General features: G+C 46.7%; 1 protein-coding gene across 1 annotated transcript; it reads right to left on the bottom strand.

Moving 5' to 3' along the window:
• Positions 1-3271: 3271 nt before the first annotated feature.
• PAAF1 (proteasomal ATPase associated factor 1) lies at positions 3272-18219 on the bottom strand. The gene is made up of 7 exons (XM_075592745.1): positions 18040-18219; positions 13364-13558; positions 9929-10020; positions 8368-8483; positions 7623-7705; positions 5854-5936; positions 3272-4980 (listed from the first exon to the last, which is right to left on the bottom strand). Exons 1-7 carry the CDS (start codon positions 18131-18133, stop codon positions 4903-4905), a joined length of 741 nt encoding a protein of 246 aa, XP_075448860.1. The 5' UTR covers positions 18134-18219; the 3' UTR covers positions 3272-4902.
• Positions 18220-25354: the final 7135 nt, after the last annotated feature.

The following is a 25354-nucleotide window of genomic DNA, read 5'->3' as shown; positions in this document are numbered from 1 at the left end:
CTAATACCCCCAAATACACACACACACACACACACACACACACACACACACACACACACACACACACACACACTAATATCTCCCAAATACAAACATACTAATACCCCCCAAATACACACACACTAATACCCCCCAAAATACACACACACACACACACACACACATACCCCCCCAAATACACACACACTAATACACCCCCAAATACACACACACACTAATACCCCCCCCCAAATACACACACACACACACACACACACACACACACACACACACACACACACACTAATATCCCCCAAATACACACACACACACTAATATCCCCCAAATACACACACACACTAATATCCCCCAAATACACACACACACACACACACACACACACACACACACACACACACACACACACTAATACCCCTCAATACACACACTAATACCCCCCCCCCACACACACACACACACACTAATACCCCTCAATACACACACTAATACCCCCCCAATACACACATTAATACACACACACTAATATCCCCCAAAATACACACACTAATATCCCCCAAAATACACACACTAATACCCCCAAATACACACACTAATACTCTCCCAAATACATACACACACTAATACCCTCCCAAATACATACACACACTAATACCCTCCCAAATACATACACACACTAATACCCTCCCAAATACATACACACACACACTAATACCCTCCCAAATACATACACACACAAATACCCTCCCAAATACATACACACACTAATACCCCCCCAATACACACACCAATACCCCCCCAAATACACACACACACACACACACACTAATACCCCCAAAATACACACACACACGAATACCCCCCAAATACACACACTAATACCCCCCCAAATACACACACTAATACCCCCCAAATACACACACACACTAATACCCCCCAAATACACACACTAATACCCCCCCAAATACACACACTAATACCCCCCCAATACAAACACTAATACCCCCTCAAATACACACACACACACACACACACACACTAATACCCCCCCAAATACACACACACAAACACACTAATTCCCCTCCCAAATACACACACACACTAATACCCCCCAAATACATACACACACTAATACCCCCCAAATACACACACACACACACACACACACACACACACACACACACACACTAATACCCCCCAAATACATACACACACTAATACCCCCCAAATACACACACACACACACACACACACACACACACACACACACACACACACACACACACACTAATACCCCCCAAATACACACACACACACTAATACCCCCCACATACACACACATTAATACCCCCGAAATACACACACATTAATACCCCCCCAAATACACACACACGAATACCCCCCAAATACACACACACTAATACCCCCCCAAATACACACACACACACACACACACACACACACACACACACACACACACACACACTAATACCCCCCAAATACACACACACACACACACACACACACACACACACACACTAATACCCCCCAAATACACACAAATTAATACCCCCCAAATACACACACATTAATACCCCCCAAATACACACATTAATACCCCCCCAAATACACACACACTAATACCCCCCAAATACACACACACACACACACACACACACACACACACACACACACACACACTAATACCCCTCAAATACACACACACACTAATACCCCCCCAAATACAAACACACTAATACCCTCCCCAATACACACACTAATACCCCCCCAAATACATACACACACTACTACCCCTCCAAATACATACACACACTAATACCCCTCCAAATACATACACACACTAATACCCTCCCAAATACATACACACACTAATACCCTCCCAAATACATACACACACTAATACCCCCAAATACACACACATTAATACCCCCCCAAATACACACATTAATACCCCCCCAAATACACACACACACACACACACACACTAATACCCCCCAATACACACACTAATACCCCCCCAAATACACACACACTAATACCCCCCAAATACACTCACACACTAATACCCCCCCAAATACACACACATTAATACCCCCCCCAAATACACACACACTAATACCCCCCACATACACACACACACACACACACACACACACACTAATACCCCCCAATACACACACTAATACCCTCCCCAATACACACACACACACACACTAATACCCCCAAATACACACACACACACTAATACCCCCAAAATACACACACACACACACACACACACACTAATACCCCCCCAAATACACACACACTAATACCCCCCCAAATACACACACACACACACACACACACTAATACCCCCCCAAATACACACACACTAATAACCCCCCCAAATACACACACACACACTCACACTACTACCCCCCAAAAATACACACACAAAGCAAGAATATATATTTTCTATTGAGGCAGGGGGTCTCTGCAGCAAAACCCCATTCGTTTCAGCCCCAGAGACCCCCTGCTTCCTGAGATACATATTTCCCTAGGGGCTGCCGGCAGCCGCTCCGTGACGCAGGAGTTTAACCCCAGCTGTGCTGGATACCGGCAGCACCCCCCACAGAGGTCTCTCCAGAAGCAGGGAGTCCCGGAGCTGAAATTAATGGGGTTCAGCTCCAGAGACCCCTTGCTCCAATCCTGTGTAAAAACAGAAAAAAGTGCTTGGTTTGTTCCTTTAGTGTTACTGGGTGCGATTGTCTGAGGGTTATTGCGAGCATTGGCACCACCGGTGTGTGGGCGAGCAGACCAGTGGGTGAGTGTCAGACCACAGCGGGGTGGGAGGAGGACTGTTCTGGTTTGGGATAAAGATGGTGCTTGGCGAGTGCCATTGAATTGGCGAGTTCGTACAGGCGTGTTTCAGGGTCACAAGGCCTCGGCCACAAAACAGATAAAAATTGGTGATCAAAGAGCGTTATCAGGAGTGATCCTCCAAACGACGACTAACACTGAAGTGGGACTGTGATATGGAAATGTGAGAAGCGCATCATAAACCCACGGAAATGTAAAACATCAAATAACCCAACTATAATTAAACCCGTGGTTCCAGATCATTGGCTCAGGGTTACCTGAGAAGTCCACATACAATAGAGAATATCACATTTTGACACATTAGCCCCCTTGTGGCACCTGCGTGTCGGTGCGCATTTATTTATTTAACATGTCGCAGGGACCAGCATGGGCAAAACACATGGACAAACGATTATCAAACTATATTTTTATTTAGCATGGTAAAAACATAACTTTTTATCCACCTTAAATACTTGCGATTTTGAACAACTTTACATATCTGGAATCTTGTTTAAAAAAACAACAAAAAAAAATGGTGTCCCCCCCCCCCCCAATATTTTGTATGCTTTTGCTGCCGGAAAGTCATGCAATGCTCTGCAATTACAGCGCAGTTAAACCACAGTGCTCTGCAATTACAGCGCAGTTAAACCACAGTGCTCTGCAGTTACAGCGCAGTTAAACCACAGTGCTCTGCAATTACAGCGCAGTTAAACCACAGTGCTCTGCAATTACAGCGCAGTTAAACCACAGTGCTCTGCAATTACAGCGCAGTTAAACCACAGTGCTCTGCAATTACAGCGCAGTTAAACCACAGTGCTCTGCAGTTACAGCGCAGTTTTACCACAGTGCTCTGCAATTACAGCGCAGTTAAACCACAGTGCTCTGCAGTTACAGCGCAGTTAAACCACAGTGCTCTGCAGTTACAGCGCAGTTAAACCACAGTGCTCTGCAATTACAGCGCAGTTAATCCACAGTGCTCTGCAGTTACAGCGCAGTTAAACCACAGTGCTCTGCAGTTACAGCGCAGTTAATCCACAGTGCTCTGCAGTTACAGCGCAGTTAATCCACAGTGCTCTGCAGTTACAGCGCAGTTAATCCAGTGCTCTGCAATTACAGCGCAGTTAATCCAGTGCTCTGCAGTTACAGCGCAGTTAATCCACAGTGCTCTGCAGTTACAGCGCAGTTAAGCCACAGTGCTCTGCAGTTACATCGCAGGTAATCCACAGTGCTCTGCAGGCTTTTCTGGCAGCAAAGGGATTCAATGATTTGTGTTTTAACAGGTCTCAATATAAACCAGTTTAAGAGATTCATCTACAATACCGAGATCAGCGAGTTCACATGTTTAGAATCTGGCAGAACGGTTCCTGGCTTCTGGTACGATAAATTCTCCAAACCTCTTCCTGATCCTTTGTCTGTGGGATATGACCGGGGGACATGCTCGAAATCTTCTTAAAGAAGCATTTTTTGGAGGTGGTTTTATTTTTACACATAGGATTGAAGCAGGGGGTCTGCAGAGCCGAACCCCATTATTTTCAGCTGCGGGCAGCCCCTGCTTCCAGAGATATTTCCCTCTGTAGGGGTTGCGGGAGTCGCTCAGTTCAGCTTGCAGGGTTCAGGAAATGGCGGAGTTTCAAAGCTCCTGCGGGCCAAGAGGAAGCCGTGACATCATCAGCGTCAGCTTTGTATGGACCCGCGTGACGCGGGCGCTTTAAACTGCAGAGATACTGGCACCACCTTTGGAGGCAAGTATCCCGCTGCAGGGGTCACCAGAGCTAAAATAAATGGGGTTCAGCCCCTGCTTCAATCCCATGTAAAAAAATAAAAATAAAATACAGCTTGAATTGTTCCTTTAAACACTTTATTGTAGTGTCTGCTTCCCTTCACCGTGTATTTCAAATTCAAGTCCCAAAAAGGATTGAGAAGTATACTGTGTTCATTTAAGATGGAGACTGCACTTTCCCTGTATCAGACTGGATCTGGCTGCCCATATGAACCTATTTAGCCATCTAAATCCCTCTTTCTGATCCACCCATCCACTGCAGATCACAGGTCTGTAAGGTGATATTTCCGGATCATCCCATCTCTGCAGCAAGTATAGATCAATTTTTCCCAGGCAGCTACCTGTGGCGAGGGAGAAAATGCAAAAACAGATAATAGGAATAAACACAAGAACTTTATAAGCGGTTTATATAGTGCGCAGATCTTATAGCTGTATTGGCCATTTTAATGGACTAACCTAAGAACTAGTCCCTCAGGCTTCTAAGAGACTACATGAGGTTTTTAACACTAACTACTCTCATGCTAGTTAATCAGGGACACACGTCTACAATGAAATAACTGAATAAAATGCCAAACCATGGGCCAATTGGGGGTTGAAATCTAAATCATGTAGATTAACGTGAAAAATTATATCAAATCCTTAGAGCTCCTGAGTTAGAATTTCATATGAAAAATTGATTGTGCTCCTTACTGATCAGGTTTTGCAGCAAGATTTGTAAGAGAAAGTGAAAAATTAAAGAGTTCGCCCAAAGACTTGGTTTCAAAGCTCCTTTGTTGAAGGTGCATTAGGTATTGGGCCTACGCCTGAATGTTTAGATGATACAAAGCAACATGGTATAGGTTTGTACACGGTCAACCAACTAAACAGTCTAACCAACTCTGCTCGATCCTATATACAAGGCTCACAAAGGGTCCAGACTTGGTGCGACTCAATTTAACCAAACTTCATCACTTGTAGTCTTATACTAATGTCCTTGAATTGTCTTCCAGTCAGGGGTTATAAAGAATGGTCTAGACTGGGCTTCATCCTTGATGCTCAACACTGGTTTATGGGGATCCAGATTGGCCTAGATTGTAGACAACAGTTCAAGAACCCCATCATTGCCAAAGGAAGCAATACGCTGCAGGCCTCTGTGGCAGTAGAAAATTGAAAGCCACAGAGGACTGAAGCCTCGTCATTCTGTGGGACACATACAGACACGCGCATTTTATTACCTTGTACACGGGCTCACAGTCCGGTTCTGTGAGCTCTATGACATGATCACAATCTTGCTGAATGATAAAGCAGGTTCCATCACCTAAAAAAAACAGGGTACATTGCAGGATATTATATATCATGTGAAAGCGAACAGCTCCTTAATCAGAAGTTTTGGGGCTTTACAAGTACAAATGCCTGATCCAAGCGTCTACATTTCATGGTTAGAGCTGCAGTGTTGGGATCTCGTGTGTAGTGTGGCAGAAATCGCATCCTCTCTTTAGTTTCCTGCACACCCATGGCACACGCAATATACAGTAGATTGCATTACGGTCGACATCAAAAGGCTTGTACATCCTGGGAGACAGAAGGGTGAGTGAAGACCGAGGCAGAGATATGTCCAGCCTGAAATGTTGATTTATTGGCATTAAGAAAGGCATGTTGACCATGTCTTGTTGTAGCAAAGTACCACTGTGTTTTGTCCCTTTTTTGCTTCTTATGCAGCAGTTTCAGGCTTGGGGTGGGATTAGAGAGGAAGCCACTTGTTGCCACATCATCTCTGGTTATTTCATAATCCACTCATGTCCCGCCTCGATTACTGCAACCTTCTCTTAGTTAGCAATCGTTCCCAACTCCAATCCATCCAAAATGCTGCCGCTAGATTCATCTACCTCACTCACCGCTCCACTTCTGCTGCTCCCCTATGCATGTCCCTACACTGGCTTCCCACAGCCTCTAGAAATAAACTTTAAAGCCCTAGTAATGACTTACAAAAGATCTCAATGACACTGCCCCTTCTTACATCAGCCCTCATCCACAAATATATACGGAAACGCCCCCTACATTCTGCCCATGACATCCGCCTTCTCGCCCACTTTACTACCTGCTCTCCCTCCCGCCCGCAAGACTTCTCTCATGCTGCCCCCTCTCTCTGGGAATCCCTACCACGTACCACCAAACTCTCCCCCAGCATCCAGATGTTTAAAAACTCACCTTTCCAAAAGAAGCCTACTCACCATAACGCCAACATCCCACTCCCCTCCACCTACAACCTTATTGGGACCAGCTGTGTGGCTGGACCAATCTCCACCCTATGTAACATCCCCTCTCATTTCTCCCCCCCCCCAAAAAAAAGAAAATACCCTTCATGGCTTCAGATGTCCGACTGGGCCATATTATAACCTGAGCCTCACCTTATCCATCAATAAGCTTACCTTCTTGATTCAACATTGTCCCTCATTCCCTCTAGATGATAAGATCTCACGTGCATAGGCCCTCATTACCTTCATATCTGTTTGTGCATGTTTGTCCTCACCTGTATGTAACTGTTCACGTTTCTGTAATATACATAACTCTGTACCCCATTGTACCGCGCTGAGGAATATGTTGGTGCTTCATAGATAAACAATAGTGATGATAATATCAAGTTCTGTGTGGATGTCTCGTTTCCATGTTCCTTTTGCGTCAATCAACCTGTTGATTCTGACCGGGTGTAAGCATCTCTGGCTAACGAACCGTGTGATGCAGAAGCAAGACAAAAAGAAAGTGTTCCCCTTCATGCAAGGTTTGCTGGATAAATCAGTCCCAAAGACTTCTGAATACCTCAAGAGTCACACGTAGGAAGAAACAGGAAAACATCTGAAGAGGTTCAGAGACACTAGGAGGACAAGAGAGGGCAGCGGAGGAAAGAAAAGTTTCTACCAGCGGTAATACTGTAGAAATGACCCTGCAAACTCTTCAATGGTACCTCAGATGTAACAATGCCAAGCAAACAATGCAGTATGTATACCTTGGCTGGCAATGTATCCTTCTCTGAAGGGGACCAGGGACAGCACCGGGGCTCCTGACCTGCACACGGTCCGCACCGGAGCCCTAAGAACGGAAGGAAAAGCCGCGTTCAAACCGGAGTCTGTTATTCACAATGATTAAGCACCACAATGAATAACCCCCTTAGCCATTGAGTGTAGCAGGAAATAGGTTACCTTCCAAATAATCTCCCCTCTGAGTGTTACCCAATGGGCAGGCAATGCCTAAATTAAGCACTTATCACCGGAGATCTGACTTCAAGGGTCTTTTCATGGTCCCAAGGTTCAACAAAGTATCCGGCCGCTCCTTCTCTTACCGTGCACCCCAAAACTGGAACATTCTACCGGAGACTCTCACAGCCGCCACCAGTCTAAGTTTGTTCAAAACTAAATTTATCTCACATTTTTATCTGGTCTGTAACTGTTACATACGCCTATAACATATATTATCTCCAACTGTGCATGCAATGCCTTGTATATAATGTATAACCTTGCTCACTTATGTAACAATGTATCTGTCATCATAACTCTATGCCCAGGACATACTTGAAAATCAGATGCAACTCTCAATGTATTACTTCCTGGTAAAACATTTGTATAAATAAATAAATTGGTGTTAAAGACACACATAGAACTGGACCACTCTGTATTGTGGCTATACCCGTTCCTCTATAGGGATATGTTACAGGCCGGGTTTTCTCCATATACAGTCCGTGGCTACATGCTCACTTTGTATTCCTGACATCCAGGTGGAATATGTGGCCGTCCTGAGCCCCTGCCAGGATGCTGACACTTGAGAGGAAGGTGCAGCAGTTAAACGCGTCGGACCCGTCAAAGAGGAAAACCTGAGACACAGGGAGAAATTCCGGGGAGTAATTACTGCGCATTACTAGTAGGGAGTATGGCATCAACTGAACAGCACAGTACAAACCCCACAGACATCATTTTGCACTTTCGGTTAAAACCAAGAAAAAAAAATGGGAATGAGGCATAATGTCCAATGGAGTCCCACCTCTTCCAGCCACACGTGGGAGACAAAGGCAGCACAATGTATGGAAAGTCAAATACAGTGCACTGATACCACATTTTAAATGCATCTCAATTTATTTTCATTTTTAACAATATTAAAAATACTGTGTTTTTAACTAAATGAAACCACACACACACTTATCCAGGTCAATTCCTGTCTGTAAACCGTGTTGGTGTTTTTAAACTGCAGGTACTGGGAACCCGCACGTGCTGCCCACACCCTCTACAGCAGCAGGCTGCGGCCTTTGGGCACCATCCTATATCCACCGAAGCAGCTCTTTGGGCCTTTTGCAGCTGAAAATCCCCATTGGCTTCACCAGATATTTCCAGCTGCAAACGTCCTGATCTGGCGCTTCAATGGATATAGAATTATCCCCCAGAAGGGCTTATTCAATACCCCCCGCTTATTCAATACAATCCCCGCTCTTCATTCACTCGGGTCCCATATGGGACTGCGGCTTGGAGCCCTTCAATGCTGAAGAGGACAAGGACATCCCAAGGTGATTTCCGGCTGCCGTCCACTGCGCATATATTGGAAATCGCAATAACGTGGCAGCGCTTAAACCTGTGATCCCGTGCCGGCCGTATGGACATTTGATTCATAACGCAGAGGTAGAATTCGTGTTCTAGCACAGTATGATGACGAACCAAAGTTGCACGTCATTATGAGATTGTAGTCTGGTTTTGCAAAACCTTAACGTCAGCAGTGCCAGGCGTCGGTCACTGCCAAGTCATGTGATCACTCCGGGGGGGGGGCGATCACATGATGCGGCTGGTGCACCAAATGCCGGAAACGCGCCATTAATGTACATAGCTCTACTTCTGTTTCGACCAGGTTGGCTGCTTGGGTGGACCGCTCCAACCAATCTGCCCCTAAAGAATAAGCAAGTGCTGATGACGTAGCTGGTGTGCCATTAAGGCACTCGAAAGGTTAATTTCCCTACTAAATTCCATACCACTGAGAACAAGAATGCATCGGGTTTAGAGTTAAACAGTAAGAACTGGATTGAAAATCGGGTCAGGTTGGTCATTTTAAGAAGGACTATACACCATGTATAAAAAAACCAGCAGAATACATGTATAACAAAGCATGATGTCACAGTGATAAAGAGGAAGCAAAGGCATTTTATATACAATAAAACAGAATACAACAGAGTATTTGGGACTTGTGCTAGAGGAATGTGTAACTCACGGTGTTGCAGCCACTGAAGTGTTAATGAATGGACTTGGTGACAGATTAGCACAGACGGCTGATACTCACAGGCGTGCGGCTGTGCAGACACACTCCCTGCAGCTTTTTATCCTCCCGGGCCAGGAGCAATAATTTACCTTCTGTTCCAGTTTCTCGGTCGCCTGTAAGGTGTACACATGTCACAGTGAGTTCTAAGTATATGTTGGACATTGTACGGCACTAACCTCTTCTGTGAATCACTCACTTGACCAATAATTTAATCAATGCAACTCAATAAGAAGGTGAAAGGGAGAGGGACCATAGAAAACCAAAAATAATATAAATATTAATAAAAAAAATAGTGGCCACAAGTAGAAGGTCCCAATGGAGCTTTCAAAACTGAAATTGGACAAGTGAATGGGAACAAGACGGGATAAATCCAAGATGTTAAAACCGTTTTGGGCTGTGCTGGCAATGCCATTAACAGAGCTACTGTATTTAACCGGTCCCTATATCAGGTGTCCCCATAGAGAGCAAGCGTCGCCCAACTTTACAAAAGTAGAAGACGCAACTTACAAGACCCCAGGCAGCACGCCCCATTTACTGGGGGAGAACCAGGCAAACTAATCGGATTCATTTCTTTGACGGTGGAGCAGTGGATGAAGCTTACTTAGGTATTAGTAAGGCCTCCCACACTGGTTGAAGGTTAGGATAGAAATGTTACCAATGGAGTAACTCTGGGATCTGTACTCTTTAATATCTTTATTGACGTTACAAATGGGCTTGAAGGTAATGGCTGCCTCCTTTCTTGCAGCGAGACTGGGATTGTTGCTTTGAACCTGCATAGCTAAATTCAACAGGTAAGAAATCATGGTTACACAGAAACTGATGACATAAGAATTATTGGGCAATCCCTATCTCCCTACTTGCACTGGAGTCTAGAAAATAAGTGCACTCCCACCTCTCTATATCCCCCCCCCCTTGCAATTCACTCCCCTTTTGTCCTCATCACACACAGCCTTGTACAATAGATCCTCCATCTCCCCACAGCATCCCATTCTTCCTTAAACATGATGCTCCACTTCGCTCTCCTGACCCCACCCTCCGGCAGTAGCGCCCTCCAATCAGCCATTTGGGAAACGCATTCTTCTTTGAAGCTACCGCAGGTCATCAAGAAGCTGAACAAGGGATTCCCTTCCTCCGTGCACAGAATTCCCAAAGCCCAGATGGGAGCGAGCAGCATCTCTCGCTGTGTGAGATGTGGGGGAAGGACCTCCCCAAACACGCAGAAGAGCTGCATGCATCAAAACAGGAAAAGCTGTACTAGTCATAAGTCAGCCCTGATAATAATTGTGTGCAAGGTGGGATGCTGTCTTCTAGATGGGGAGATTCCATAAAAGCTGACGGAGACAACCAATTTGTGTAAAAGGGTGATCTTGACTTGTAATAGAGAGACCGTATAGAAGTCCATGTCCCAGATCCACAAAAGGGGCTACGCTTTAGCACGCCTTTACTCATTCATAGGTGTGCCCACACACACCGGGAGATAGTACGGGAGATAGCTACTCCCGTGTGAATGGGAGTAAAGACGTGATAAAGCTTCACACCCCTTTTGTGGATCTGGGCCTATGTGGTCAAACGTTAGGGGCAAGAGGGTGAATGTGATGAGTGGGGTAAGTGGGCCGAGTGATTGATAGATATATATCAATATCTATATATATATTACTGTATGCAAAAAAATGAATGTTCCCAGCACACAAAAGACGATGAGGGGATTGGTGAGCACAAAATATTTAATGAAAAACACAAAGTGAGTGTGAAACCACAACGTACAATAAAGGGGGAGGGAGAGGAAAGGGATGGGGGAAGGGAGAGGAAAGGGGTGGGGGAAGGGAGAGGAAAGGGATGGGGGAAGGGAGAGGAAAGGAATGGGGGAAGGGATGGGGGAAGGGAGAGGAAAGGGATGGGGGAAGGGAGAGGAAAGGGATGGGGGAAGGGAGAGGAAAGGGATGGGGGAAGGGATGGGGGAAGGGAGAGGAAAGGGATGGGGGAAGGGAGAGGAAAGGGATGGGGGAAGGGAGAGGAAAGGGATGGGGGAAGGGAGAGGAAAGGGATGGGGGAAGGGAGAGGAAAGGGATGGGGGAAGGGAGAGGAAAGGGATGGGGGAAGGGAGAGGAAAGGGATGGGGGAAGGGAGAGGAAAGGGATGGGGGAAGGGAGAGGAAAGGGATGGGGGAAGGGAGAGGAAAGGGATGGGGGAAGGGAGAGGAAAGGGATGGGGGAAGGGAGAGGAAAGGGATGGGGGAAGGGAGAGGAAAGGGATGGGGGAAGGGAGAGGAAAGGGATGGGGGAAGGGAGAGGAAAGGAATGGGGGAAGGGAGAGGAAAGGAATGGGGGAAGGGAGAGGAAAGGGATGGGGGAAGGGAGAGGAAAGGGATGGGGGAAGGGAGAGGAAAGGGATGGGGGAAGGGAGAGGAAAGGGATGGGGGAAGGGAGAGGAAAGGGATGGGGGAAGGGAGAGGAAAGGGATGGGGGAAGGGAGAGGAAAGGGATGGGGTGAGGTAAGCATAAAAGTACAAAGGAAAGGGGGGCAGCAACGTTTCGGGGTCTGGAACCCCTTTTTAAGGGGGTTAACTAGCTCAGTCCAGAGGTAACACTAAAGCAAAAAGCAATGGTAATCCCCTGAGAGGTTAGATCAAATTACCATTGCTTTTTGCTTTAGTGTTACCTCTGGACTGAGCTAGTTAACCCCCTTAAAAAGGGGTTCCAGACCCCGAAACGTTGCTGCCCCCTTTTCCTTTGTACTTTTATGTTTGCCTCACCCCATCCCTTTCCTCTCCCTCCCCTTTATTGTACGTTGTGGTTTCACACTCACTTTGTGTTTTTCATTAAATATTTTGTGCTGCTCACCAATCCCCTCATCGTCTTTTGTGTGCTGGGAACATTCATTTTTCTGTATCGTAGTAGGGAGGAATTAGGGTCCTTTTATTGTTCATTTTTTATTGTTCAATATATTACTGTATGGTTTCAAGAAATTGTGAATCTATTAAACATTGAGGCACCGTTTTTTAGGTCCCATTTTGAAGAAGATCTACAACCAGTCCAATCCTCAAGGGCCACCAACGGGTTTGGTGTTCGGGATATCCTGGCTTCAGCACAGGTGGCTCAGTTAGTCCCTGCTTCAGCACAGGTGACTCAGTCTTGACAGCCACCTGTGCAGAAGCAGGGATATCCTGAATACCAGACTCGTCGGTGGCCCTTGAAGACCAGAGTTGCCCACCCTTGGTCTACACAATATTTATGCTTTATAACCAGTCAGGGTGTCTGTTCTTTAACAGAAAGAAACGGGTACTCGGTGATTGCGAACAGAGAAGTAGTGGTGGTCATAGAGACATAGAGCTTGGGCGTCAGATAAAAACCACTTGGTCTACCCGGTCTGCTCATCGCCTAACCTCCTGGGGTGATGACCCTGGGACTACCAAGTGGAGAGACACGGAAGCAGAAAGACCCAGAACAAACGACTTACTAGGAGCTTCCTCAGGGGTACCCAGATTCACGGCGTTGTCAGCGACACCCACGGCGATGCCGTTAACGGGAACTTCGCAGTCCGCCACCACGGAGAGGCAGGCCGACGTCCCGCAGTCCCACAATCTGGCTGTGCCATCCCGGGAACAGGAAAGTACGTTCCTTCCGCGATCCACCACGGCAAGGCCCAGGACACCTGCAGAGGCCGACATTTTAATGGGGGGGGGCCAGTCCCAGGGAGCGACTTGCCAGTTCCATTAGAAAGATTCAATTACCATGAAACAGGTTGATGTATTTGTATCCCGGGGCAAAGAAAAAGAGGTTTTCCCTTCCTCCGGGTCTGCTGATTTCCAGCATATATCGGGTATTGAGGTTTATTGGTTTGGCTAATGGTGGCTTATTAATTACGTTGCAAACAAAAGAACAAAAACAATAGTTTGCCTGGGGCTTTGGTGACGGGCAAATAGTCTCATCACCAGAAGACATGCAAAACAGATTGCAGAAACCCTCCATAACCTTTGTTTACCATGGAAATGTGAAGTTATAAAAAAAAAAAAACTATTTCCTAACATATTTGCCCATTTAATTTATTAAACTTGGCACGGTCGTTGGGTCACTTTGTTCCTAGGAAGGACTGTCCCTTTAACACAGGGGAGCGCAACGTTTTCTCCCTGCTTCCCACCCGCGTCAAATAACGTCGTGGGGTCGTGTGACGCCGCGTTGCCATCACGTGACCCCGCAGCGGCATTTGACGCCGGGTTGCCATGGCGACGTGTCACCCAACAACAAGGGAAGCACAATTACAGAGGCCTCGCGCTGTCCCCTGCATTTAATTTTAATGCTTTCGGAGAAGCGCTGGGCCTCTGTAACCCCTGCGCTCCACCCCCCCCCCCGCCCCCAGAACATCTCGCGCCCCTCTGCTTGAACATATACTGAAAGTACAATACGTTGACAGTTAGCACTGCTCTGCCACTTAATTTACAGCACATTGTAACTCCTTCAATACCAAGGGGTGGAACACATTTCCCTGCATTGCAGGCACTTGTGGCACACACAGGGTTAAGATATGGGCTAAAAAGGTAGGCCCAAAAGACCAAGAAAATATCACGGGACATACAACCCACAATTCTGTTCTTCAAAATTAAATCCTATACATTTAGTCAAGCAAAATCCTCACTTTCTCTGGAGGAAGAGACACGGGCATTTTAATTACTCCCCTCTAGGAAAGGAAGGGACATGGGCCCATATTTACTAAGCAAGCTTCGGCCATAACACACCTTCCAACCCTGGGCGACACTTTGTAGCTCATTGATTTGAATGTGCTGTGTGCCGTCTTCCAGCGCTGGACAGTATCTTACCACCGAAGATTCCTTAGTACACATGGCCTCCCAATCCCTGAGAGATAGACCTGTTTATAGCAAAAATGCCTTGCACAATCCCACTGGAATAATAGAAATGACCATGTGGGTGGTAACGCTCCAACTGGGTTCCAGTAGAAGACCCATGTGATATTACCAGGAGATACATGCAGCTGCAACTTAAGATTTCTTAATCACACCGATGTTTTGGTCCAATAATAAGAACCTTTTTCAGAAACGTGGCATTCCCATCTATTAGGAGTTGTCTGCAACTCCTTTATTACCTACACAGACAGGTTTCTGCCAACTAAAATATAGAGACTATAAAACCAGCACCCTATTATTATATCTGCACCACTCACATTGACATTGTGCAGTCACACGTGGGATGGGAGGAGTGCAGATAACGTCCACGGACGGACACGTTTCTATCACCTTGTAAAAACAAAGCCAGGGCAGGAGGTAATAAATTGGAATAGCAGGGGTGACCGGCAGCGTCTCACATCCTATAAACACCTAGAAACAAATAACATATACGGGTAGTCCTCGTTATCCAACGTTCCACTTTACAACGAATGGCATATCCAACGCTTTACAGTGCGACCCTATGGGCCGTTATTCGATGCCGGAATGTGTTATCCGACACCAGAATCCGTTATCCAGCGCTCACCGCCACGGATTATCATGGGACCCACTTTACAACGGTTTCACTATCCAACGCTACTCCCAGAACGGATTCCGTTGGATAACCGCGGACTGTCTGTATTGCAGGATTTTAGCAAAGGCTCATTCATAATCACCGGCAACATCGCAGCAAGAATAACATGAAACGGTACTTTTCGCAACTGCACCTTGCGCTCTGTGGGGCTACAGAGTCATTTCTTAGTCTTTAGTACGTGGTGAATTATTCACGATAAACCTTAGTGTAATAAGCAGTACATGGGGACGCATCACGTCTTTATTATTACGCTGTGAGCAAAACCCAACTTTGATAGACCAGCGATCCGAGGATGTACATGGGGTGGAGTGGGGGCCAAAAAGAACTTTTGAGACACATTGATTTTCTTCTGTATAATAAAAAACGGGGCACGTTTTGGGAGTTTATGGCTCCTAAATGAAAGTCAGTGACCCAGAATAGGTCCCATTAGACGGCCAATACAATATGTATTTCCATTTTTGACTCAGAGTCAACTAGCTGATATACCCGGCGTTGCCCGGGATGTTACGGGGGGGGGGGGCGTAGGTCAGAGGGGGTGGCGGGGGGTAGTTGAAAGGTGGTAGTTATAGGGTGTCTGAGCAGGGGGTGGGTAAGAGGGGGTGTGAGTTGTGTGTGTTAGAGGGGGTTGGGAGGGGAGTCTGATAGGTGGGATGGGGTGAGTGAAGGTGTGCAACTAAGGAGGGGTAGGTAAGAGGGGTGGGGTAGGTGGGAGGGCGAGAGGTGGGTTGTAGGGGTAGGTGGGTGTGGGACAGGCGGCTCGTTGAGGGTGGGGGGGTGACAGGTGGCAGGCGGAGAGGCAGGAAAGGTGGTGTACAGGTGGGTAAAAGGTGAGAGGGTCGGGGGGGGTGGGGGGATTGTGGCGGCAGGCGTCGAGAGGTGAGAGTTCCAGATGTAGGAGTGGTAGTTATGCGGCGATCCCAAAGGTTATCTGTTGTGCGGGTGATAGGCGATAGACGTTGATCCGGGAGAGCTGTGAAAGTAGTTGAAATAGGGTGAGTGGGTAAGTGGGTGAGTGTGCATGGGGGACACATACATATGTTTCATTATACTGGAGGGGTTGAGAGAGGGAGAGGCGTATGGGTGGTGGCCATTATTGCGGAAGGGTGAGAGGGGGTGGGTGGCGGTAAAGGGCGTGCGCAGGAGGCATTATTGGGGCCGGGGGGAGTGGAGGTTGCACAGCGGGCCGGGGGGGGGGGAGCGGATGGTGCACGGGGGAGCGGAGGGTGCACGGCGGGCCGGGGGGGGGATGAGCGGATGGTGCACGGGGGAGCGGAGGGTGCACGGCGAGCCGGGGACCCCTCCGGACTAACTGCAGCACAAATTATCTCTGTCCCCCATGCCTAAAGATATTGTTATTTATTTGCTTCAGTGAAAAGGGAATAAAACAACATCTGTGTATTGCGGACTCAGCGGACCCCAGACACTCATACCTCCTGAGCCCATCACCCCTGAAGACTCCACATACCCCATGTGTTGCACCTGTATGTAGAAATTAATCTGTATTGGAAAATATTTACACAAAATGGCTGCTGTGAGAATCTCCTCACTAACTGTCATTTAAAGGCTAAAGATATTGTTATTTATTTGCTTCAGTGAAGCCGGGGGGGGGAGGGGGGTTGAGCGGAGGGTGCACGGCAGGCCGGGGGGAAGGGGGGGAAGGTGCATGGCGGCCCCGAAGGGGGGGATTGGGATTTGTGAGGGGTATACAGCGGTGGCGTGGATGGGTAAGAGGGGGGTGGACAGCAGAGGCGGTTATGTTGATGGTGTGTGATGTTGAAGGGGGTAGAGAGGTGAGAGAGGGTTTAAAAGTGAGGTATGTGATGATTGAGGAGGTGGAGCGGTAGTAAAGCGCGCAGGGAGAGACAGGGTTGGAAAGTGGGTTAGACTTACCAAGGTCGGTGGGTGACTCTGCAGGGGTGATCCCAGGGGGGTAGGGCGAGTCCGCAGGGAGAGAGTCTCAGAGGCTATGCTGAGGGCTCAGTTTAGGCTTCAGAGTCTCGGGTGGCAGTCTCAGGGGGTATGGGGAGTCTGCAGGGGGAGACTCTGTGGCAGTCAGTATGTGTGTGTGTCACAGTGGAGTAGGTGTGTCCGTGATGTCAGCGTACCTCTTGGCCAATGAGACCCGTGGGGGAGGCGGGCGGACCGAGGGACCAATGAGATTCCCCACATCTACTAACAATCAAGCACATTTGATATATATATATATATATAGAGGGTACAGAGAAGTGTAAAGTACAAAAGAACTCACTTAGCGGCACACCACCCATATAAAAGAGCATTTAATGCATACATTAAAACACGTATCACTGTATTGGTATATAAACCGTAATTAAAAAGGTGAGCAGTGGGATGGGAGGTAAGGGGAGCCAACAAAAATCTCAATTAGCTCCGAGTCTAAATGTTACTAATGAGTCAAGGAGAGAGAAGTTATCCCCTACATGGGGATGTAAGCTCCCCACCTGACTTTGAGAAACGTCTTCGTGCAGACTCTCCTTCTTTCATGGTCACCCAACACAAGTGCCTCTCAGATAGTGCCACCTGTTTGGCTCACTGGGGCAGCAATGTAAGGTCACAAAAGGACACTGCACTTGTCCCATTTACCTCCTTGGTGGCCTTTCAATGTGACAGGGCAGCTGGCGTCTTCCACAGACCAGATCTTCACCTGAGCATCCATCCCTCCGCTCAGGACCACCATGCCCGAGGGGCAAAACGTGCAGACGTTGACGTCGAAGACGTGGCCTCCCAAAACTCTCTGCGGGAGGGAAACACCGGCCCCGGTAAGCACGGCAGCCAAAAAAAGACATCAGGAGGTACAATGGGAATACAAGAGCGACAACCATGCCAACTTCCTAAATCACTTTGAAAATACTGCTGCTGGATCCGGTGGGTAAGACTGAGGCCAATGTATCATTCTTTAAAAACAGGGGGGGGCACAAACGTATTGAGCTGCGCCCCCTTGCCCGGAAGCTGCAGCGTTCGCACCCACCTTCTCCGACGACTCGGCTTCAAATGACGGCGCGGGTCATGTGACGTCATGTCACGTGACCCCGCAGCATCATTTGACGCGCGTTGCCATGGCGACGTGTCACCGAAGACCCGGCAGAGCACAGGTAAGGGAGTCACAGAGGCGTCACCCATTAAAATGCCGTGGGGAAGAGCGTGGGGTCTCTGTAACCGCCCGCGCCCCTCCTAGAAATTCTCCCGCACCCCCCCGGGGGGGCACACCCCCCAGTTTGCGCCCCGCTGCTTTAAAAACACCATAAGAAATTGGTATACCTTTATAAAAAATACTATATAAGGTTTCTGACCGGGCGCTCCTGAGATGGGTCGTAAAAGGGTTTAATATATATATATATCAATATGTTGCCATGTTACCTCCTGTGCATTCCCAGTGAGTGCTATATAAAAGCTAGTGACTGCTATAGTGACTGCTGTATAAAGGTTGCAAGACAACAGCCTCAAACAGGTGGAGGGGACGCTCATCTGACAGTGCCCAATTGTATGCACACTAATCCTTTAAACAATAATAATATAATGAGACAATACCAACGCCCAAAGAAATGGGAGATGGGGAGTATAATGCTAGCATTGTGAGCTATAAATCATCAGTGATGTACCTGATGAAAGGTCCATATGGGACCTGAAACGTTGTAGTTACTCTGTTCTTGGCTGTCACATTAAATGGAGAACCTCATTATGAACGTGTGAGTAGAGCTCTAATTCGTATCTGTCCTAGAGGAGACCTGCACTCTGAAGAAATTGTTTGTCTGTGTTGTGTTGGCTGCACAAGCCGGATTCTCCTCGCCTGAGCCTGTTTCCCCGCACTCTGGAATTATAATGATCAGTGATACACACTGCGTCAGAATATACAAAAGACGGTATTTCTAGGAGTAATGAGAGCCTGATCAAAATATAAGCAAACACAATTCTCTTAATAGCAGAATTCAAATAAAATGATCTGGGGTTTAAATAAAATTCTGTCCAAAAAGGCAGCTCCTTAGTGATCTGACCTCACTGACAGCAGCTGGTAGCAATGTGTGGCTCAGGCTGCGCTTATACTGCCGCCGACGCGACCGATGACGTCACCCGTCGCTGTCGCGATAGTTGCATTTAAAGTTTTGGCGACGTCGCTGGCTACAAGGTCAGTGACGTCAGAAAGGAGGAAGGCAGAGGGACCGAGAAGCTCTCTGATTGGCCGCAAGGGGAGACCGTCGCTGAAAAAAATCCAATAACAGCGACTACCAGATTTTTGGTAGCGCTGTCGCTTGGTCGCGTGCACTATAAGCGCCGATGACGGCGACAATGCATTTGTTTTTGACGCGACGCCACGTCGCTGTCACTAAAAGCGCAGCTTTATTGAGTATACATTAAACCAGTGATTTTCACCTGGGGTTCCGCGGCCGGCGGGGGGTGGGAGAGGGGAGCTGGGACACCTATCCCAGCCAGCGTGGCGGAACCCCACGTAGCAGTGACCCGGAACCTCCCCAGCTGAGCAGCAGCTGCCCGGTCACTGTGATCCTTCCTCTCGGCGCCGGAAGTCGTGTCCAACTTCCACCTGACAGGAGGGGGGAGCTGCAGACAGGCGCCGAACCGCAGGCCGCCCCCTGCCATCGAGCAGCGCTGCTATGAATAGCACGGCCCCAGGCAAGCACACCCTGAGCAGTGCCGGGAGGGGGGAGCCCTCACAGGCCAGGGGACCTCTGCATTAGCTCACTGCATTAATAACTAGGATTTAATGGTGTAAATTGAAGCGATTCGTGGGTGGCCTTTAAAACCAAAAAAGACATACATATATTTAAATACTTCTTGGAAGTTGCCTTGGAAGTGAGTGTGTGCGCGCGAGAGGGGTGGGAGAGGGGGGTAGAAGGTACGGTGAGGGTAATAGGAGAAGAGAAAGAGGAGTGTAGGGGGTGAGAGCGTGAGGGACGGGTTGGGGGGGGGGGGGGGAGAGGATTGGGGTTCCCTGGATCTCACAGTCTAAATTCTAGAAATATGTAACGATGGTAAGCTACACGGGCTAAATACGTTGCTATTAATACTCTTTAACAGTGCGGTTATACTCTAACCTCCCTAATGTCACCGGATACTAGGCTCTCCTTATTTCTGCGTGTATATATCCCATGTACAGGGAGTTGGAGATTTAAGGAGATCTCCGTATATTAAAGTAGAGATATATGCGTTAATGGTCACTACAAATTTCAAAACCACCCTCACCGCTCTTTAATTCAGATCTCCTAGTCTGTGTCCTGCTATATGGGATATTTTGGGTTGGGGGAAAATCCCTATCATTAGTCTGTCAACTTACCAGAACTCCCTCCTACTGTCTCTATGTTCCCCTACCTACCAATTAGATTGTAAGCTCCTCGGTGCAGGGACCCCTCTTCCTTAATGTTACGTTTATGTCTGAAGCACTTATTACCATGACCTGTTATTTATATTATTTGTTCTTTATATGATTACAACATGTATTACTACTGTGAAGCGCTATGTACATTTATGGCGCTATATAAATAAAGACATACAATACAATACAATTTTCCATATATACAAAATGTCCACATTTCAGAATCGTCTTAACCTCCCCCACATTCAAATCTCCTGCGCGGAGCCCTACCATGCAGGACATTTGGGATAAAGGAAGTCCCCATGTTAAAATCCTATAAATTAGTAGTGCGATATGGGTAAAGGTACGATGTCTAAACATATAGATCTTGAAACGTGCGCCTGTCACACCGGCATGGAGCGGGGAGCACTCGTACGGCTGCCTGGAGTATAGACAGACGCCGTATTATTAGCAACTTGTTTAGCCTCTGTCGCTACTTTGGTTACATCTTTGAAACTATTTGTATAGTGAATTCTCAGTAGTCCGTTTATAGTTTGGCATCTGTCATTGTGCAAACTTGTTGCAATGAGCCAGACATTGCTACCAGCACAGTGAGGTCAGATCACTGAAAGCTGCAGTTCAGTCAATATCCTGCATGTGTGTTTTTTTTAATAAATCAGTTCTGTAGTAAGAAAAAATACTTTTAGCATTTTCTGTTTTTAAAAAAACAACAACTTTGAAAGCCCAATTTTCTTGTATTCTATTTTTAAAAGCATGCTTGTTCCTATAGCAACCATTTACATTCCCCATATTTAAAGATGTCGCCAAACTTCGCCGATCAATAGACGGAGAACGAATTGACCGGCAGCTATGCAGTTCTTTAGGTAAGCAGAGATTGCCCACATGAAACTATTGAAGTAAAAAAAAAAAAACCTAAAAAAAACTGCAGCTTTAACGCTGCAGTTCAAGCTGGTTTTTTCCCCCATTCAATATGTGCATCGATACAATCTGCACACTGACACGTGATTAGCTAAGATGCAGATCGATCCGATCTCATGTAATCGATCGCTGAAATTCAGCTGGGGGTTCACTAAATGCATCTTGGGTAATCTTCTGCTGCACTGACAGCCAAGTGCTGTGAGGAAGATCATGTGACCAGGCAGGCACTGGATTCAATTGGTTCACTGTTAGAGAGGGCAGAGCTCAAAAAGGTGATGCTGTTTCAGAAGGGGACGTGACTTTGTATATGGTTGCTACAGGAGCAAAAATGCCTGTTACATTAGAATACATTAAAATGTCTTTAAAATTGTTTATTGTTTTTAAATACTGCAAGTATTTTCTCATAGTACAGTATTGATTTAAAAAAAAAATAAACACTCCACATGTAGGCTATTGCTTGAACTGCAGCTTTTTACAGAGCTGCCTTTTGAATAGGATTTTATTTAAACCGGGGATCATTAACATTAATATTTCTACTATTAAAATAATTTTATTTGGACCAATTTGGCCGAATTTCAGATGACAAAATTAACACAGACAAAGCTGAAGCCCGAAACCTCTCCTTTCCAGAACCGACCTGGAAAAATGCTCCAATCCAACTACAAATATAGATGGAACTCCTCCCATATAAAGTATCTTGGAGTTAAAATAACAAATTAATACAACTCTCTATACCAGGCAATTAACCCCCCTGTTATTTAACCAAATCAAAAAGGATTTAGAATCCTGGAATAAACTCCAAATGTCCTGGTTTGGTAGGATCATTTCAACCAAAATGAACATCCCCCCTAGACTCCTAGATTTTTTTCCAGACACTCCCTAGAGATATTCCCATGTCTGAGCTTAAAAATATCCAAGCCCAGATATTCCAAATTATATGAATAACCGAAAACCAAGAGTCCCAAGGTCGATGTTATCACCCAAGTTGGATGGGGGATTGGGGGTCCCGGACGTGATTAAATACTACCAGGCAGCCCAATTACGCCAAGCGGTGACTTGGAACAAGAAACCCGGCCACGTCATGTTGGCTCGAGATAGAATCCCATTATGCGGCACCTTTGCCCCTATCGGCGATTCTGTGGATTCGGAGCGATAAGGAGAAAGGGTCTAGGAAATACGATCTGGGAGCAATGGAGGTGTATGTGGAGCATTTGGCTTAGAAACAAAGGGAAATACGTCCTGTCGACCACCCAGTCTCAACTTGCCCCCATCTTTGATAACCCGGATTTTCCACCTGGGTGTTCTCAGAGACAATTTCAAGACCTCAATATTAGAAGGGTAGCAGACTTGCTGAAGAAAGAGGAAATTCGGTCCTTCCAGGAGCTCCAAGATAAATTTCAAGTACAAGACCTCAACCCGTTTAAATTCCTTCAAATTAGGCACTTTCTTATAGCGCTCTCCCAAAATGCTAAATTTCCCAAACCGACCAAATTTGAGTCCCTCTGCATCAATGGTTCTTACCAGAAGGGATTGATCTCAGAGATCTATAGGGGCTAGAGTCAACATTGGAGAACCCAAGCCACGGATATATGCAAAAGTGGTGTGCAGACCTCAATCTACAGCTAGATATGAATGATTGGAAGGACATCTGGGAGGAAGCCTCCAAGACCTCAATTTGCACGATCACAAAAGAAAATATTTACAAAATTCTATTCCAGTGGTTCCTAACCCCGAGTAAACTGAGCCAGATCTTCCCCGGCACGCCAGATCTGTGCTGGAGGGGATGTGGTCAAAGAGGAGACATGGCCCACATTTGGTGACATGCCAGAGATCCAGGGGTTCTGGTCTAAGATCCAGAAAGTACTCTGTGAAACCTCGGGGTTGGAAATTCCCCTGGGACCCTGTGACCTTTCTATTGGGAAAACAAGTTGATGGTCTTCCTGCTCCCCTAACTAAACTTATCTCAGCCATCCCAACTGCTGCAAGGTGCTCTATTGCAGCCGCTTGGAAGCAGATAAAAGCTCCCTCAAAAAATACGGTCACTAGTAGAATTACCACGGTTATGACCATGGAAAAACTTACGGCCATGCTCACACAGAAAATCCCCCAGTTCTACAACACCTGGGGGCCATGGCTAGACCGCAGAGGCCCAACTCTCCCATAAACAAGCACTCGAACCAGTTGCCCCTCCAGCAGGAAAAGGTTGAGAAGGAGTCGGCCATATCACCCCCCCCCCTCGACCTCTCCCCTCCCCCAGACCTTTCCCTCCCCTCCTCTGTTTGTCAACCACACTGCCCCCGCACGTCCCCCCGCACGTCCCCCGTCCCCCCAACAAAAAACGAAAATGCTTTATTGGATTCAATGACTGTACTCTATATGTTATGCGCATACGAACATGATGGATCTGTATAGTTTCCTTGTATGTTTCCAATAAAGGAAAAAGATTGGAAAAAAAACAAATGTTATTTGCTTAGATTTTGATCAACCTCCAAACCAATTGCTTCCATAGTCAACTCTATCCTGTCTGCAGGCCATATCCCTAAGACCTAGAAAGCTGCCAGAGTTGTCCCAATCTTCAAAAGTGGGGACAAAAACACTGTCTCAAACTACAGACCAATCTCCCTTCTCCCAATCCTATCCAAAGTCATGGAAAAATGTGTCCACTCCCTATTAAGCGATTACTATAACAAGACAAATTTCCCTAGCCAATTCCAATCTGGCTTTCGCCCCAAACACTCCACCGTAACTACCCTGCTAAAAGTTTGCAATGAAATCCTGTGTGGAATGGAACGGGTCAACTCACTGGTGCAGTATTCCTAGATTTTGCAAAGGCTTTTTGACACAGTTGATCATGCTATCCTGCTTAGAAACTCCAGAGCTCTGGAATAGGAAGCATGCTTTAAACTGGTTTCAGTCCTACCTATCAGGTAGATCCCAACATGTGTCCATCTCTGGCTCTAACTCTAACCCCCTGGATATCACCTGTGGCGTCCCGCAAGGCTCTGTTCTGGGCCCTACTCTTCTCAGTGTTCATTAATGATCTTCCCACAGCTTGTCAGGAAGCCTCAATACACATGTATGCAGATGACACAATCCTATCTGCACACAGCCATAGCCTCTCTGACCTTCAACACATACTTCAGTCTGACTTTTTCAGACTCGAAAACTGGATTTCCCAAAACAAACTGTTTTTAAACACTGACAAGACTGTAACAATGGTGTTTGGGACCAATACTACATTTTTAAAGCTTCCAGCGACTGAGCTCCAGATTAGAACCAACACTAACACCACCCTAACTCCTGTTACTAGTTTTAAATACCTGGGCATATGGTTTGACTCCCACTTAACATTTGGGATGCACATTGATACCCTGACAACCAAGACCTATGCCAAACTATGGGTACTTTACAGGAACAAATCCTCCCTAAGTCTCCTGGTCAGAAAACGTATCGCACAGCAGATGCTAATGCCAATTATTGACTATGGAGGCATAGTATATGGCTCAGCACCTCAAACCACCTTAGCAAACTTAACACCCTCTACAATTCAATTTGTCGTTTTGTTCTCCAATGCAACTATAACACACATCACTGTGAAATGCTCAAAGAACTAGATTGGTCATCACTCGAGTCTAGGCGCAAAGTTCACCTTTC

This window comes from Ascaphus truei, chromosome 3 (genome assembly GCF_040206685.1).
Source record: "Ascaphus truei isolate aAscTru1 chromosome 3, aAscTru1.hap1, whole genome shotgun sequence".
Classification (NCBI taxonomy): Eukaryota; Metazoa; Chordata; class Amphibia; order Anura; family Ascaphidae; genus Ascaphus; species Ascaphus truei.
Note: the sequence above shows the minus strand (reverse complement) of the source record. Positions and strands in the feature narration are given on the sequence as shown.

Coding starts and splice junctions, on each gene's coding strand:
- PAAF1 (XM_075592745.1), bottom strand. CDS start 18,133: ATGGTGGTCCTGAGCGGAGGGATGGATGCTCAGGTGAAGATCTGGTCT. Junction 5,937..7,622: donor AGGATACATTGCCAGCCAAG/GTATACATACTG, acceptor TGTTTTTTTTAG/GTGATGGAACCTGCTTTATC. Junction 4,981..5,853: donor ACTGTGAGCCCGTGTACAAG/GTAATAAAATGC, acceptor CCCTCGCCACAG/GTAGCTGCCTGGGAAAAATT.